The following is a 17,222-nucleotide window of genomic DNA, read 5'->3' as shown; positions in this document are numbered from 1 at the left end:
TCGTCACTCTCCACCCCTTCCATATCCCATGTGTTCCGACTACACTAGGCAGCTAGCCGTGTGTGTGTGTGTGTGTGTGTGTGTGTGTGTGTGTGTGTGTGAGAGAGAGAGAGAGAGAGAGAGAGAGAGGAGAAAGAGAGAGAGAGAGAGAGAGAGAGAGAGAGAGAGAGAGATGGGGCATGCACATGAATCTGCAGATAACATGCATATATGTAGGTCAAAGCAGGACATTGGATAGCATCCTCTATATCAGTGGTTCTCAACCTTCCTAACTCTGCAATCCTTTAATACAGTTCCTCATGTGGTGAGCTCCAACCACAAAAATTGTATTCTTTGCAACTTCATAACTGTGATTTTGCTGCTGTTATGAATCATAATGTAAATAGCTGATATGCATGATATCTGATATGTGACTCCCACAGGGGTCATGACCCACAGGTTGAGAACCAGTCCTCTGTCTCTTTCTACCCTATTACCTTCAGACAAGATCTCTCACTGATCTGCAAGCTTACCATTTCCACTGAGCTGGCCAGTCAGTGAGCTCCCAGAGTCTCCTGGTGTTTCAGGCCTGCACAGCCATGTACTTCATGGTTGCTGGGGGCAAATATGTCTCTCACAACCCATCGGAGCAGCACCTTCTACCTCAAAGCCGTGGTGACTTGCTTAAGAGAAAGCGTATGAACCATAGAGGGCCGGTCAGAGTTTGCTTAGAAGTACTGCTGAAGTCGATGGGCCAGAGAACTCTTGAGACTCACACATATCACTTCCAGCACATTCCACTGAGCAAAGAATTTGGAGCCATTGTTTTAAATGCTCGTTTAGCCTCCAGCTCAGCAAAAATACACTCATCCCCCACCGAGACCTCCCCAGATCCCATTCCACTCCAGCACAGCCGCAGGCCTGAGGTCTAGAATTACATCTAAATCAGCTCTCCTCCGGGTTGGTTTGTATGAGATCGCTCTCAGTCTGAACTAGGAAGACACATTTTCGAGTCCCTCGTATGCCACCCCCACACAGCATATGATTTTGGGGCACTGCTGCCTGGCAAATGACTTCAGACTTGGTGGCCCAAAACCATACTGTTGCAGGAATTTAACGGAATCACTGTATGGGGTAGATATCAGAATGAACAACTGCTTTTTTTTTTTTTTTTTTTTTTCAGAAGTACTCTGACCGTGAAGAATCCTTGTGGAAAACTGACCCCATGACTTTGCTCTGTAACACACCTGAGGCTCTTGTGTGTTGCACACGACACATAATAAAGGACTAGAGAGCATGTGACGCTCTCCTTCAGTAAGACATGTGAATTAAGATTAGGGACCTTGGTATGAGGAAATACTTTGTGTAACTTTCAACAAATATACATTTGTACGGCTGTTTGGGGTTCAGTCCATCAGGAGAGGCTGGATCTTCCTGCTGCCACATAGGCCTTAAAATTTCATCTTGGAGTGCCTTCTTTCTCCAACTGACCCGCGCTATGTGATACACCCCGACACCATGCCATTTAACTGTGCTCATAGGGTCTGTGGGTTAGGAATTTGGACAGGACAGATTTGTCCATGTGCCGTGACATCTTGGACCTCAGCCTGGAAGACTCAAATGCCTGAGGCCAGAAGCAGCTGAAGTCGGAGTGGCCTCTTCCAAATTGGTTTCTTTCTCATGTGGCTGCCACCTTGGTGGGCATGGCAGGAAGGCTGAGCTGCCGCTCCTGGGAGAGGACCTGCCCATGGTCTCCCCAGCATGGTAGCCCAGGGCACTTGGGCTACTTATATAATGGTTCAAGAGAGAAGAGGCAGCCAACAAAAGGCACTAGAGGTGTTATGGTAAGGGGCAGCAAGGGCTGGCTGCTTTTGGAGGGGTTTTTCCCAGAAAAGAGAATGGAGGGGTCTGGGGTTGTGGGCTGGGAAGGAAGTGTCTTGACTCTCTGTGGGGTGTAGGAGGGCATAGTCCAGGAGTCAGCAAGCAGGTTTTCTGGGAGTAGACATACTTGAGTAGAGATGGATGCTGTATGTGAGCTGGGTCAGGCTGTGAGATTTGTCCAGCCTTACTGGCAATGGGAATGAAGGCCCTCTCAGCCGTAGGGGAGGGGGGGTGGAGTCAGCAGCGGCCTCTGGAGGGAGGGGGTTGTGTAGTGGGCTGACAGTGGTCCACCTGGATAGGTCCTGGTCCTTAACCCCAATATGTGTGCATGGGACCTCATGGAAACAGGATCTTTTTCCAGAAGAAGGATCTGGTACTGAGCCCATCATCCTGATGTGCAGCAGGCTATAGGTCCAGGCAGGAGGAGGAGAGGCAGGGATGAGTCCTCAGGATGAAGCAGGCCGAGACTGGAAGACGGCAGTAAAGAAAACTAGCAGTCATCAGAACCACCCAAGGGCATGAACATGCCTCAGGCCTCCACAACTGGGGTGGAACAGACTATTTCTGTTGTCTTAAGCTACCCAGTTCATGACCGGTTGTTACAGCAACCCCAGGAAACTAATGAAGATAGTCAGGGGATGAAATGAGGAGGCTGAAGGTTGTGGTGGCTGGGAGAAGCCCAGGAGTCCAGTGTCCTCTCTCTCCAACTTAGACCGCTCCGTCCCTCCCTCCCCACCCATTCCTGCTCCATCAGAGGCCTGAGTCAGAGGTCTCCAGGCCCCCTGTACTCTAGCTCAGCACTGGTTCTTTCTGGGGTTCCATTAATGAATATGTACAGGCTAGACAGGGTGGTACATGCATATAATCCCAGCTCAGGGCAGTAAGACTGTGAGTTCGAGGCCAGCCTGGGCTACACGATGAGACTCTTATCTCAAACAGAACAATCAAAAAACAGGAAGGAAGGGAGGGAGGGGAGAAGAAAAAGGAAGGAAGGAGAGAAGAAGGAAGAGAGGGAGAAGTGTTTCCTCAGGACTTGAGGCTATGTGGTCTCAAGCTGTTGTGCGTCCTCTGCTTCTTTGAGGCCATGGCATGCTTTGTAGGCACTGGCTGCCTAATGCAAGCTACTAATGTTCGCTTCACCATCCCTGACTCCTGCTACCATGTCTTTCTTGCCCCCCAGATAGTTTTTCAAGACAGGGTTTCTCTGTGTAGTTTTGGTGCCTGTCCTGGATCTCGCTCTGTAGACCAGGCTGGCCTCGAACTCACAGAGATCTGCCTGGCTCTGACCCCCACTCCCTCCCCCCCCCCCCCCCCGCAGTGCCCAGCCCCCAGATGAATTTCTATTGGATAATATTCCCCCCCACAGTGTGATCATGTCCCCTCCCACATACCTGGAAACACCATGACCAAAAGCAAGTTGTGGAGGCCAGGGTTCATTCAGCTTACACTTCCACATCACTGTTCATCATGGAAGGAAGTCAGGACAGGACTCAGATGGGGTCGGAACCTGGAAGGCAGGAGCTGACGCAGAGGCTGCTTACTGGTCTTCTGATGCCACTCCCAGCTGGTAATTTGTTCGTAAGCTTGGGCTGGACCCTGAAACTTTTGCTTCTATTTCCTCTTATGTAAAATAAAAGGGTTGGCGTAGGTCTCTACCCCGCTGCTCCCAAACGGTGCTTCTGCCCACGTGCTGTAAGCTGTGTGGCTCTGGGGTGCACAAAACAGCTCCCCCACCCCACCCCCGCCCCCACCCCCAGTTCGAGTTTTACAGGTTCAAAGCTGCGGCTTTGGGGGATGGATGCCTGGGTACTCCACTTAAAGGAAACACTTTTGCTCAAAATAAGGAAGGCTCCTCTACCAGAAGGGCCCGGAAAAGGGCAGGCTCTCACAGACCAGGCAAGTTGGGGTCTGTCTGCAGAAGGCTCTCGGGAAAGGGTGTAACTGAGCAGGAGGACCCCCTCCTCACCTCCCCCCCCCCCCCATGAAAACAAAGATGGGAATTAGAGCAAGCTTCTGCATGAAAGCTACATCCCACTGCCGAGGGACACTTCACACGCTCTACAAAAGCCGGCTGAGGCCACAAGCAAACAGTTCAGGTGTCTTAGTAAATGCTTTTATTCTCATTTCCAATCAGTCACACGTCCTGAGCAGGTGAGATCAGAGAAGAGCACACAGGGGACCCTGGGGAGCCCGTGGGAACTGAGGCCAAAAGGGCAGCGGTGTCTGGGTGTGTGGCAGATAGATCTCTGTCCTCTGACACTGGGGGTGGGGACGGGAACGACTCAGGACGGGGGCCCTAAGTCCTGCCCCTCGCCACTGTCACCAGGGATGGAGTCTTTGAAAAGCCAGACTCTGCTTTTCCTCTAACAGCCAGAAGGGGGCAGCAAGGTCCTTGTGGAAAATTCCCAACTTGCCACCCCCTTCTCAGCCTTTTGGAATGAGGGTACTTGAGGGACCCTGACTCCCACAGGAGAAAGGGTATGGAATGGAAGAACCAAGATTCTTAATCTTGTGGCTTCCTCGGGCTATACCAAAAGAGCTGTACACGGCCCCAGGAATTGGTGTGGGGAGTGAGGGATTTGATTGTGGCTACTCCCTCCTGGGACCTCCGTATCTGCCATGGTACCTCAGGGGACCCTCATCACAGATAGATTCCTGGCTCCCTCTAACCTTAGGAAATTCAACCTACCCCGTCATAGGTCCGGCCCCACCCAAGCTAAAAATGTGAGGGGCCAGTGGGAGTCCTTCCTCCTTCACTGCGTGCCGCACCTGCCCAGCTTCGGTTTCTTATAATCCCACGTTCCTCATAATCCTGCATTCTTGTCCCCGCCCTTCCTCCTGCCAAGACCCACCCAGGTGTTCCTGGGTCTCCTCACTGCTCCATCAGGGGTCAACGCCAGGGCTTCCTCTGGCCCCCCTGCCCGTTCAGCTGCGGGCTGGGTAGCAGGCTGAAGCGAACCCTGCTGGGCCTCCCCCACCTCCTCCGCCATCCTTGAGATCACTGTGACTGGTGCCCGCCCGGGTCACATTATTTATGGTTGAGGGCTTGCCCCTCTCCCCTTCTCCCCCCCCCCCCCAATTTTTTGGAACTTAGCCTTGGAAAAATTTCTCAACCCTCAGTCTCTTGCATAGATTATCCCAGAAGAGGAGGACTTGGACAAGTGGATTCTGGGAAACTGGCCAGTGTGAGGGTGGCAGGTCAGTGGGGGAGGGGCCTTAAACCTTTCTAGAACTGAAGCCAGAGATTAGCAGAGGCACTCCAGGTGGGTAGCTAGAGGAGGAAATCAGTGCAAGTGTCCTGGTGCCTCTCCCTGCGCCGCACTGGCACTGGTTGGGGACAAAACACAAGTCCATGGGCAGCCAGGCCAGATCAGAAGCCAGGAATCCTGCCCCCCCTCCCCCAGCTGACTTCCAGGGGGTGAAAACCTCAGTTCAGCATCTTGGAGTGCCAGGCTGGGTGACATGGCGGGTGGGGGGATAACAAACCCCTAGAGACGCTAGGGCTTGACCACCCACATCTGTGGGCTCCACAACTCTCAATCCAGCCCCGACTCACACTGGAGGGACCCCTGAGTGAAGCAGCTGTGGGCTGACCCCCAGGTTTACTAGATGACAATGGACTTGTCACCAAGCCTTTCTGAGCCACTTGGCTTTGCCTCTGCAATGGGGCTATGCTGATCACCGTTGCAGGACCCCATTTCTGGACTGCAGCCGTGGGCGCCTTTGGACCAAGACTCACCCCAACTGCCCCTCACACACCACGTCCCTCCGGTTCTTGATTACTTCCCTTCTCAAATATCCAAGCTAGAACACAGTTTCAAATGCTTCTGCACTGTTTCTTGAAGGCTGCAAGTAGGAAGGGCGGGGAGGGGCAGGGACGGGAGTGGATAAGCTACCTAGTCCCCTTTCCTGGGGACAGACAGAGCCCCCTACAGCCACAGGGCCTCCACGCCCCCACCCAGTAACTTTCCACTGGCCTGGAGCTGGCCATGTGTATATGTGGGCTGCATGCTGCTCCAGGTGTGGCCCCCTGGTCCCCTCTCCAGCAGGCACTCAGCCAGGGCAGGGTGGCTGACGCACACTCTGCCTGAGATCCCAGCCGCCTGGAGGCCGATAAGGAGCTCTGGCTTCAGCACATGGGACAGGCTCAAGGGACTGGCCCTGGCTGTGACCATTAGCTGGGCAGTTTCCAAATTACAGAGATGTGGAGATAAGGGCCAAGGGTCCAGGGACTCTGGGCTGAGTGGCCAGGGAGGCTGGGGGAAGGGACATACATGGGTGCCTCAACTCCTAGGGCCTCGGGAGGCCTGGCTGGAGATAAGACAGGATGTAGCAGAAGATGGGAAAGGCTTAGGAAATAGGTGTGGAAGGCTGGACTAGAGGACAGCCCCTGGTGAGGGCTGGTCCAGCAGCTAGAACGGCTTCCACCAGGCCTCCCCACCTCACTTCCCCCTCAGGCCTGTGGGAACAGCACGGGGTGGAAAGAAAGATGGTTGTTCGTCCTGCATTCATTCCCACAGGCCTTCCCGGTGGATGCAGTGTGATGGATTGCCTCTCTCCAGGCCTCCCAGCCAGCTCACTTGCCGTCCCCTGCCTGGGAGCTCAGGACAGGCCCACACTTAGGCACTCCTCCATCCTATGACCCAGGAGGGTAAACTGAGGCAAGTAATGGGAGCATCCCACTCCTTTCATATTGTCCAGGACCTTAGAACAAGCTCCCGGTCCTAACAGCTGAGAGAGGAACAGCCTGGGACAGCTTTGCCCCCCACCACAGTGCCCTGTCCTCAGGTCCCAGCCATGTCCCTCAGCCTTTTTCCTTACAAATTGTGGTTGCTCAGCCTGAAAGAGAAAGTGAAAGACTCAGTGGGGTCACAGCCTCAGCCAGGTTTTCTGGGGTCTCCTTCCCATCTCTGAGGGGCTTCCTCCCACGCATTCCCCGGGTCTGCAAATCCAGAGATGCCCTCAGCCTTGACTGTCCCATTTGGAAGATGGAATTGGGTGCCAGGGGCACCGCAGGGGATGCTGTGGCCTCAGATCTGTAGGCCCCCGAGGATGGCATATGTACAAGCCGCAGAGGGCAAGGTGGGGGCTGGCTGCAGGAGAGCGCGGCTGTTTATAGGCTGGCCGCAGCGCGTTTATGTCTGGTTTTGCGGGAGTACAGAGACGGTCACAGGACAGGGAAGGGACATTCTCCGGAGGAAGGCAGGGATGGGGAGGGCTCCTCATTCCCGACTGGTGCCAAAAAGCTGCAGGAGGAAGGTGAAGATATAGATAATGTCTAAATAAATGTTGAGGGCGCCAAAAATATACTCCTCGGGACTCAGGGAGTGGCGGCGGTTCCCCATGAGCAGCTGAGTGTCAAGAGCCAGGAACTGGAAGAGAAGAAAGAGCGAGACGTCAGAATTTTCAACCAGCGTGGACACTGAGGGGCTAAGCTGCTGGCTTTATCGCCTGGTGGTTTAGTGACCGTCCTGCTACAGCCCAGAGCTCGGAATGTCCCCAACACCTCCCACCCTTAATTATATCCAGCACCTATTTACTGAGCACTTATTTTGTTCCAGCAGGGGTACAGCAGAGAGTTAGGGGTCCCTGCCCTCTGAAGCTGAAGTCTGGAGTGTGTGTGTGTGTGTGTGTGTGTGTGTGTGTGTGTGTGTATGTTTCGTGAGAAGAGAGTAGCCCCACAGTAATACAAAGTGCTTTCCGGCAGTGCTGAGGGTTAACTAGGAGTCATCTGTCCTGGGTGAGCGTGGCAGCTTAGGCGGACTTCCTGAAGCAGGGAGCGTTCTAGTCCAGACGATCTTCATGTGGTCCCAGGACCTGCTCCACGTTTGAGGGTAAATGCCCACTTCAGGGCATTTACAGACATCAACTCCTTCCAGGAGAATTGCTATCACTAGAGGAAACTGAGGCCAGAGATGTTAACTGTTGATCTGAGTTTACTCATGTGGGGAAATGGCGAACACAGTATTCGAGCAGGCTGGCTCCAGCACCCACACCCCTAACCATTCTGCTCTGTTGCTCTCCACAGCACCCAGGATTAATGTGTCTCCTGCCTTCCCAGGGGAACCTTTTGGGCCTAACCGATGATTGTACACAGATTGCCTTAGCCACAGCTCCCTCTGTCCCCAACCACCCCTGGCAACCCTTCCCACTGTCCACAGAGACTCCGCCCCTCCCTCAGAGCTTCCCTCTGGGTTCAATCTTGGCGGCAGAAACCCCTTGCAAGCAGCCTATGACATCAGGCAGGCAGGGGCATCTTTTGGAGGGTAAAGGCTTCAAAGTCTCCCAGTGTCTGAAAGGGGAAGAACCGACCCCACACAGATTGAGATTTCTTTAGATTCACGCATGTTCTGTGCCTAGCTCCTTCGTTACTTATATGTGGAAGGCCTGTGTTCCTGGGTTCCACACACACAGACACACACAGACACACACAGACACAGACACAGACACACAGACACAGACACACACACACAGACACAGACACACACACACACACACACACACACACACACACACCCCACAATGTACTGGGTAACAGATGCATGCCAGGGTCTAAGAGTTGGAAACCGTAAGGGACACAAATCTGTGTGCTTTGGCGAGACTCACTGCTTAATGGGGTGGGGGAGAGTTTCCAGATAATTACTGGAAAGCTGGGTCCTCTCTATAATTAGGGCTATGGAGTGAGAGCTCTTGATTGTTCAAGAGGAAGGTGTTCTAGGAGGGACATGTTACCTGGGGTGTGAAGAAGCATGGGCATTGGCTAGACTGGGGGGGTTGGCAGAGGGGTTGATACCTGACCTTGAAGCATCTACTTGCCCCGAAGGGAGGTTGAAGGATGTCCCGACCCCTTTCCCTCACCCCATCCAAGAACTCCTCCACTCCCAGGACCCAGACTCCCGGGAGTTGTTTTAGATGTAGGCCACAGGGAACCCTGGGAGGTACATCTGGCATTGCCCTCCAGGCTGACGCCACAAACCACAGGGGCCAGAGACACCAACAAGGAGCAAATCCAGCACACGGTACACGAGGTGGGTCACCCTGGAAGGCGCGGCGGCGGCGGCAGAGGGTGATTCTGAGCTCAGTCTGGAGTGCTACCTGACTTGGAAACTCTGTCCTGCTACTCACTCAGTCAGGAGAATGAGCAAGATGCTGAACCTCTTCTTGGCCGGTGAGCCCCTAGCTGTGAAGGGAGATGAGGGCGCTTGCCTCAGGAGGCTGCTGTGAGACGGTGATAACCATACTGTGTGCGAGACACCTGGCCCACAGCTGGCGCCTAATGCGTGGTAGCGGTTGTTAATGGGGCTCTTCTGCTGCGACTGTGGGAGCAGCATCCTCCCAAGAATAGGCAGATACAGCTAATGAGACTCAGGTGGTTCCCACATCCCGTCAGGGAGGCAGAGAGAGTCCGAGGGGAATCCGCACAGCTTTAACGGAGGGAAAATGGGAGCCGTGGTAAGGGTCTAGGGGACCCTGCGTGCAAGAATCAGGCCCCCCGAGCAGCAGCATTAAGGGCAGCCTCCCTCTCCCCCAACCCCCGGACACGGACTGAAGCCGGAAGGCTGAGGTTTGAGTCCTTCGCTCCTCCGTGTTTCAGGAGTCAACTTAGCCATGTGACCTCCGCGCCTTCATTGTACAAAACAGGATGGCCGCAAGGGCCACGCCACCCCTGACTTGTGCAGAGGCGTCGGCCGCCACCATTATTCTTCGCTATCGTTTCACTCCGTTCTACCTGGCAGAATGAGATCTGGCTTCCTAAGTGAAATTTCCTCGGCAAAGAGGACAAGCAGGCGGGGGTGTGGGGTGAGGGAGCTCCCGCGCTGCGGGCCGTTTCGCAGGGCACAGCTGCCAAGCAGAAGTTAATAAATCGCTGAGCTGGCTTATCAATCAGCAGCGCTTGGTTGATTTCCCGGAGCCTGGTCACCCCTGGGTGAGCTCATGAAATAGAATCTTTCAACCTAGAAGGCTTGGACCCGATCAGGTTTGGGGGTGCCCTTCCCAAGGAACACCCACCCAGGGGCCTCCCAGGACAGGTAGAGCTGGCTACAGAGAACAGTACAATGACCGACGGCTGCTCCTGCCCTTGGCCCCTGGTTCTGGATGCTCATCCCAACGGTGCTAGCTCGCTGGGGTGGCCTGTCCCGAAGGGGTTACCGTCATGGCTGCAGCCTCGTGCCCGAGAGCCAGTTGGAAGCTTTTTACTTATTTGTGCTCACTCAGATTTACTGAGCACCTACTATGTTCCGGGGAACGTGTCTCAAACAATTGACAGTTAAATGAGGGCAACAAACACCATCAGAATTCCATTATAAGGGCCAGCGAGTCGGCTCGGCAGACAAGGGCCCTTGCTATTAAGCCTGGTGGCCTGAATTTGATTCCTAGAACCCACACGGTGGAGAGAAATGACTTCTATAAGTTGTCCCCCAATCTCCATACACACGTTATGGTATGTACTTGCGCAAGCACAGACACAAACAAATGTAAAATGATTTTTAAAATTCTATTATAAGTCCGCATTACGGGACGTGCGCGCGTGTGTGCATGTGTGCGTGCGTGCGGGGTGGGGGGGAGGTAACGGGCTAGCATCTCCCTGGTAACTGAAGCGTTGCCAACCTTCCGCGCCAACAGCAGGTTACTTTGTTTACAGTTAACATACTAGTTGCAAACTAAGGTCAATGGTTGACTCCTGGAAAGTTAACTCCAGTCCAGTTAGAGGCCAGCTGAACATAGGACTCTGTGGGAAGGGGTGGGATGGGGTCAGAGGCCGGGCAGGGCTAGAATGTGAGGAGTGTGTGTGGAGTGTGTGACGGCCCTGGTACATGCTGATATGTTAGCTCACTGTCCCCATGTGCGCTGGCCAGTGGGCACTGTCACTCGGCAGCCTCTGAGGCCAGGGGTCTTAGAGAGGAATGTGGCTTGCTGATGGCCGCTTCTCTAGTGCTGGAACCTGATGCTCACCCCTGTTCTGGTGGAGCTGGGGCAGAGTAGGCTTGTGTGTGTGGACCCTGGGGCTAGTCCCCGACTCAGCAGGGCTGCGTCTACACCAGCGGATCTCAACCTTCTGCCTGACGCTGTGACCCTTTACTACAGTTCCTCATGTTGCGATGTCCCTCAACCATAGAATTATTTTCATTGCTACTTCATAACTTCATAATTTTGCTTAATGTATTCCTGTTAATGAATCATAATATAAATAACTGATCTGCAGCCCCCTGTGAAAGGATCGTTCAACCTTCCCAAAGGGGTCATGACCCACAGGTTGAGAAACACTGACCTACACAGACGCCGGCCTGACCTTGCTACACTGGGAATTACGCTTATATCTGTTGTTTGCTCCCCCCTCAAACACGGCTCAGAGGCGAGCCTGGGGCACTCTGGGAGGGCCACCTACAGAAATGGCAGCACCGGGCAGGAGTGCAGAGCCCTGGGCGGTCCTTGCAGGACGGGTCGCGTAACAGCTTTACTGGAAACCACCCAGTCTGTTGACAGGGGCCAGTTAACGAAACGGACGCGGGACCGAGGCGGAAACGTCTCTGATATCTGCTACCATGAGAAGAAAGCAAGCCGCAGAAAAGCCCTTATCACGTGACTGCACAGAAGCACATGTGACCCAAAAGCCCACAAACAAGCACGGCTATAGAACAGTCTAGAAAGAGAGCAACTGCCCTTCACGGTCACCTCTAGGGAAGGTAAGGGGTGTGGTCCAAATGCATGCTTCATCCGTATTTAAGATTCTCAAAAACTGAAACCCAGGAGCAGATGTATTCATATATTGTGAAGTATGACTTATATGCGGGATTAAAATAGCACAAGACGGGCTCGTGACTGTTTTTAAATATGTAAGCCTCTGTGACAAATGCCACATTACTGTCCTCATCACTGGTTGACGTGACTGGAGCCCAGAGAGTGTAACCAACTCGCCCTCATCACACAGCCAAGAGGATAGCTCAAGTCTGCTGATCCCAAGTGCCAAGAGAAGCCATGTGGACTGCATGCACGCTGGTGTGTGTATGCGCATGTGTGTGCGAATGTGTGCGCGTGTGTATGGTATAAGAGTGACATAAGAGCCGGGCGGTGCCGGGCGGTGGTGGCGCATGCCTTTAATCCCAGCACTTGGGAGGCAGAGCCAGGAGGATCTCTGTGAGTTCGAGGCCAGCCTGGGCTACCAAGTGAGTTCCAGGAAAGGCGCAAAGCTACACAGAGAAACCCTGTTTCGAAAAAACCAAAAAAAAAAAAAAAAAAAAAAAAAAAAAAGAGCCGGGCGGTGGTGGCGCACGCCTTTAATCCCAGCACTCGGGAGGCAGAGGCAGGCGGATCTCTGTGAGTTCGAGGCCAGCCTGGTCTCCAAAGCGAGTTCCAGGAAAGGCACAAAGCTACACAGAGAAACCTTGTCTCAAAAAACTAAAAAAAAAAAAAAAAAAAAAAAAAAGTGACCTAAGAAGAGATGCACACATCACCTTTGCTCAGAGAAACACAGGCTTCCTAGCTGGATGGAGCAGAGAACTGAGCCGCTCTCTGGTGCTCTGTCCTCTCCTTTAGAGCCAGAGGGTGACTTTGGCCTTTAGGATGTTCCCCCTACCACTTTCTCTTTAAGAGAGGATCTTGATATGTAGGCCAGGCTGGCCTCCAAATCTCCATTCCCTGCCTCTTACCTCCCGAGTGCTGGCGTCACAAGTGTGCACAGCCACCCCGGAGGGCTTTGGATTCATAAGAAAAGCAGCTGCCAAGCCGGGCGGTGGTGGCGCACGCCTTTAATCCTAGCACTCGGGAGGCAGAGGCAGGCGGATCTCTGTGAGTTCGAGGCCAGCCTGGTCTACAGAGTGAGTTCCAGGAAAAGCGCAAAGCTACACAGAGAAACCCTGTCTCAAAAAAAAAAAAAAAAGAAAGAAAGAAAGAAAGAAAGAAAAAGAAAAGCAGCTGCCAGGGGCTGTGGGTCTGGCTCAGGCAATAACAGCAAAGAGAAAGCTTGAGGATTGGAGTTTGGATCCCCAGCACAAACATAAAAGCTATGCGTGTCATGTGTTTGGAATCCCAAGTGCTGGGAAGGAAGAGACGGACAGACAGACCCCCTGGAGCTAGCCAATCGGTACTGGTGAGCTAGTTCCAAGTTCAGCGAGATACAGAGAGCAATTAAGATTGTTGTCTACACGGACTTCTGGCTCCACACTCATGGGCACACACAGACACGTGTACACACTCGCACAAACACACACATACACTGCACACACATAGAAAAGAAAGAGGCTGGCCTGTCAAGACCTCAGTGCCTCCTGGCTGGCTGCAGCAGGCATGTGGGGCGGCAGGGGAGTGAGGACAGGCTCTGAGTGGAAGCCTGGGCCCCATTTGTTGCCTGATGCCAAAGGAAAGCCTCTCCTCTGACTAAGGTATCAGGAGTATCAAAGGCCACACACAACCTTCGTCCTCCGGGCAGGCCACTGGAGGAGCAGGGTCCCGCGGGACTTGCAGCCAGCAGGTTGCAGGTTCCTGGTTCAGGAAGCATTGTACAAATGTGTGTGAAAGTAACCGCGGCCGAGAAGGCAAGACTAGACCCCTGTGCTTGAGAGCACAGGCTGGGAGACCTCAAAGCATGGCCCTGACCTTGGGCAGCCCACTGTTCCCCTCAGGTAAGGGTTTTAATAACTGGCCACATGCCCTGCCCCTCCTAGGTGCTATACATCGTCAACTCATCTTAAAGTCACCCTAAGGGGGTGGGTTCTGTCACCGGCCCCACTTAGAGAAACTGAGGCAGAGAGATGTTACCTAATGGGAGCGGCTCACACAGCTGAAACTTGGCACAGAAGCACTCCAAACGTGGTGCCCTGGCTCCCAAGCCCTGCCCTATTGTGAGAAAGACGGTCAAGGCCGCCATGTGCCAAGTGCTAAGTTTCTTTTTGTTTCCATTGTACATGACCTTCACAATAGACTTGTGCATGTACAGAAAATCAGCTCCATTTTAGAGACAGAGAGGTCCAAGGTCAAAGCTTGCCAAAGGTCATACTGCGGTAAAGATGAGCAAGGCCTCAGATGGGGCTTGGTGGGGTGTTCCTTCCGGTCAGGGGAAGGACTTCTCCTCTCTACATGCCCATTGGCCTGTCCCATTACGTCTCTGCTTGGCTCTGCCGTGGACCCAAGAGTTGGGATTCCTCTCTCGGTGAGCTGCCCTACAGGGAGGTCTCTTGCCTGCTTTGGCACAGTATCCTAGCTACCCTGGCCCCTCCCCTTGGGGACAGGGGTTCCTTTCCCCTCCCCTGGCAGGCTGCTGTGACCATTCAGGTGTGATGAGGGTGTCTGTGGGAGGATTAGTCTCTCAGGAGGTGAGACTGTGGTGATGACCAGGAAGTAGACAGCTCACCACACCCTCCCCCTACCTCTGAGCCAGCCACCAGCTTTCACACAGCTTGGGGAAAATAGTATCTCCTGCATCAGAGGAAGGTAACAGGAAGGAAAGTCCTCACATACTTTTGAGGCTTATAAACTCCTCGGAACAAGAGAATGAGTTTTGGCAACCTTGAGTTTTGGTAACCTTGGGCCCGTGGGGCTGGTTTTTACTTCGCATCGTTGCCTGGATTTGGGGAAGACCCGGCCTACACTATTACCCTCACTAGAAGACCAAGTGAGAGGCAGAGTAGGGAGGGGGAGGCTAGAGAGTTCCCTCAAACTTCTGAGACGCTCAGGGTTGGCTTAAACTGTGGTCAGAGAGCCCAGAATCTCTGTGGGGCTGGGTGGACTGAACAGTCTAAAGCTCCCTCTGGGGTGACAGGCTAAGAGGGCCTCTCTAGGTCCATAGTCCCCCATTTCTGTTTCCCTACCTTATAAAGGGCAGGGCTGAGTCAGGAGGACTGTGATATCCTGTGTGTGTGTGTGTGTGTGTGTGTGTGTGTGATTGTGAGTGTGCACATGTGAGTGTCCATAGTGTGTGAGTGTGCAAGTGTATGAGAGTGTGGTGTGTGGTATGTGTGACTGAATGTGTGTGTGAGTATGCATGTGAGTGTGTATGTGTGAGAATGAGTATGTATTGAGTATGTGAGAGCATGTGCAAGTGTGTGTGCATATGTGGTGTATGTGTATGAATGTGTGAGTGTGTGTGTGTGTGTGTGTGTGTGTGTGCTTGTGAGAGAGAGAGAGAGAGAAAGAGAGAGAGTATGTGTGTACATACACAACTGTTCTCTCTGGGCCTCAGGGGTCAGCACCCCATACAGTAAACTTCACTCACTCCTCAAGCCTCACAACATCCGGCCCTTACACAGCCTTCCCCAATACCTGCTCCCTGACATGGAGACACAGCACTAGTGTCCACTGGTCCCCCGACTTCCGGCCTATCCACTCGGCTATCTGCTGGTTTTCCCACAGTGCGGGGACTGCCATCTTTCCTGCCTACTCTCAGTGGCTCCCCAGGTCCTCCACAGGCTGCCCTGGGTCAGAGGCAAAGCTTTCTTCCCAGTGCCCCTGAGTTCTGAAGCCCTGTGCCTGATTTCTTCCCTGGGTTTCTGGGACTTGGCTTTCTGCTTTGGGAGGCTGGGAAGACTCAGCTACCCCAGGAAGGTCCGCCAAGTTCAAGGCAGCTTTTCCAGGCGCGGGACCTGAAGGCTCAGCTGTCACTAGAGACAGAGCAGCCAGGCTCTTGACCCACCCTGCCCAGTTTCTGCCCAGCCCCACAGCTCTGCCCCATGACCCTAGCCTGGCCCGTGAGTTCACCTCTCAAGAAAGCACCCAAGGAGAAGGCACTGGCCGGGAGAGGATGGCGGAGCCACTCAGAGCTGACACCTTTCAGCTGACTCATCCATTTCTACTGGCATTTTGTCTTGTCCTGGCATCCAGAAAGGGGTTGGGGTCGGGGTCAGGGTGCAAGTTCAAGGTTTCCTGACAGTGCGCCAAAGCTGGACATGGGAGAGACCCAGGAGGGGCCTGCTTCTCGAGGCTGGACCAGAGGCCCGTGGGGCCTTGGCTTCCAAGCCAGGTGGCCCTACCCTGAACGATGGAAGAATCTCAGAGTGGAAGCTGAGGGATCAGTAAAGCCCAGGCTGGTGGGACAGGGGTTCAGGGCCTCATCTGACGCTTCTCTTTATCCCTTCCTCATACTTCCTTGACCAGGCAGGAACCAGGCCGGGAGGTGGTGGTGTGTGCCCCCTGTCTTGCCTGACTGCAGAGCAGAGAAAGGGTCCCATTGTGCCACTGAGCCACAAAAGGCTAAGCGGGAGATGAAGAGGCACTGGGCTCCAGCTTGGGGGGGGGGGGGAGGCAACAGATCCCACAAACCGGTGACAGTGGAAGAGGCCAGTAGGGGCCAGCCCAGAGCACTAGGCAGGGGTTAATGAGAAGACACAGGGATCTCCTTCTGGGGCAGCTGCTGAAAGGCATGCATCATGGCCCCCCAGGGCTGGTCTTCCCTTCTCTAAGCAGAAGGGCCCACCCACATACTCTCTCAACTACTCTTTATGTAACTTTTGAGATGATCCCAACCAAGGCTTTTGGATGCGTTGATTGACTGAGACATTATGGGGGTCACTGGGCACCCAAGTTTCTTCTCCTCCCTGTGACTCACAGGAGACAGCTGGGCCAGTGCCCATTCAGCTGCGCACCTGGGCTGTCCCAGCACCTCAGACATGCCCTGCCCCCACCCCACTCCTCAGGCATCCATTCACCCCACAGACATCTGTGGGGGTCTGCTGTGCACCTACGCTGTTCCAGGTGTCGGGGCTACAACAAGGAACAAACCAGCGTGGCGGCGTGCGAGCCCCACTCTCAAGGAGTTTAAATTCCCCTTGAGTCAGAGAACCACACAGACCAGAACACACCCCAGAACGTGTCCGAGAAAGAGATGGGCTGTCTAGGGTTAAGAGTCCAGGGGCAGGGCGCGAGTGTGGAGGCGCTCGCTCTGTGCTGTGAAGGAAACAAAACACGGAGGGAATAGAAGCTGGGAGGGTGGTCTCGGGGGACAGAGGAGCAGATCAGGGGTGGAACCCTGGGTGTGGAAGGACTGCCTGTCACACCCAGGCAGCAGGGGACCCGAGTGGACGCAGCAGTGGTGGGGGGGGAGAGGGTCAAAGGGACCTGTAGGAAACACCGGCCGCTGGATGCCAAGGAGAGAGTGTGTGTGTTCTCACCCCTGCCTGCTCGCTGGACCAGAGAGGTGGGCACAGCACGGGAGGCTGCAGGGGGACATCTCAACGAGCCTGGTGGGGGGCGATGGCACCTGACACTGGGAGAGAAGGGCCGAGAAGCTTGGCAGAGCGCTTAGGCTCTGGAGAAGGGCGAGAAGCCACGAGACCCTTGCTGAGTCCGGTGTGTTAGGAAAGGAGCAGAAGCAGCCAAGGAATTTGTCCTGAGTGGGAACAATGAGAGAGGCTGGGGGAAGAACCCAGAGG

The 17,222-nt window shown here is 54.1% G+C and overlaps 1 protein-coding gene across 2 annotated transcripts in view; it reads right to left on the bottom strand.

Annotated features, from left to right (window-relative positions):
* Window positions 1-3,951: 3,951 nt before the first annotated feature.
* Faim2 (Fas apoptotic inhibitory molecule 2) overlaps window positions 3,952-17,222 on the bottom strand; it is a 33,035-nt gene continuing 19,764 nt past the window's right edge. For both annotated transcript variants that reach the window (XM_028874607.2, XM_037197376.1), the window contains one exon: window positions 3,952-7,232. In XM_028874607.2, the coding sequence (XP_028730440.1) occupies window positions 7,083-7,232 (150 nt within the window). In that variant the 3' untranslated portion in view covers window positions 3,952-7,082. The remainder of the gene's footprint in view (window positions 7,233-17,222) is intronic.

The sequence above is a fragment of the Peromyscus leucopus genome, chromosome 20 (assembly GCF_004664715.2).
Source record: "Peromyscus leucopus breed LL Stock chromosome 20, UCI_PerLeu_2.1, whole genome shotgun sequence".
In the NCBI taxonomy this organism is placed as follows: Eukaryota; Metazoa; Chordata; class Mammalia; order Rodentia; family Cricetidae; genus Peromyscus; species Peromyscus leucopus.
This window is presented reverse-complemented; position numbering and strand designations above follow the sequence as displayed.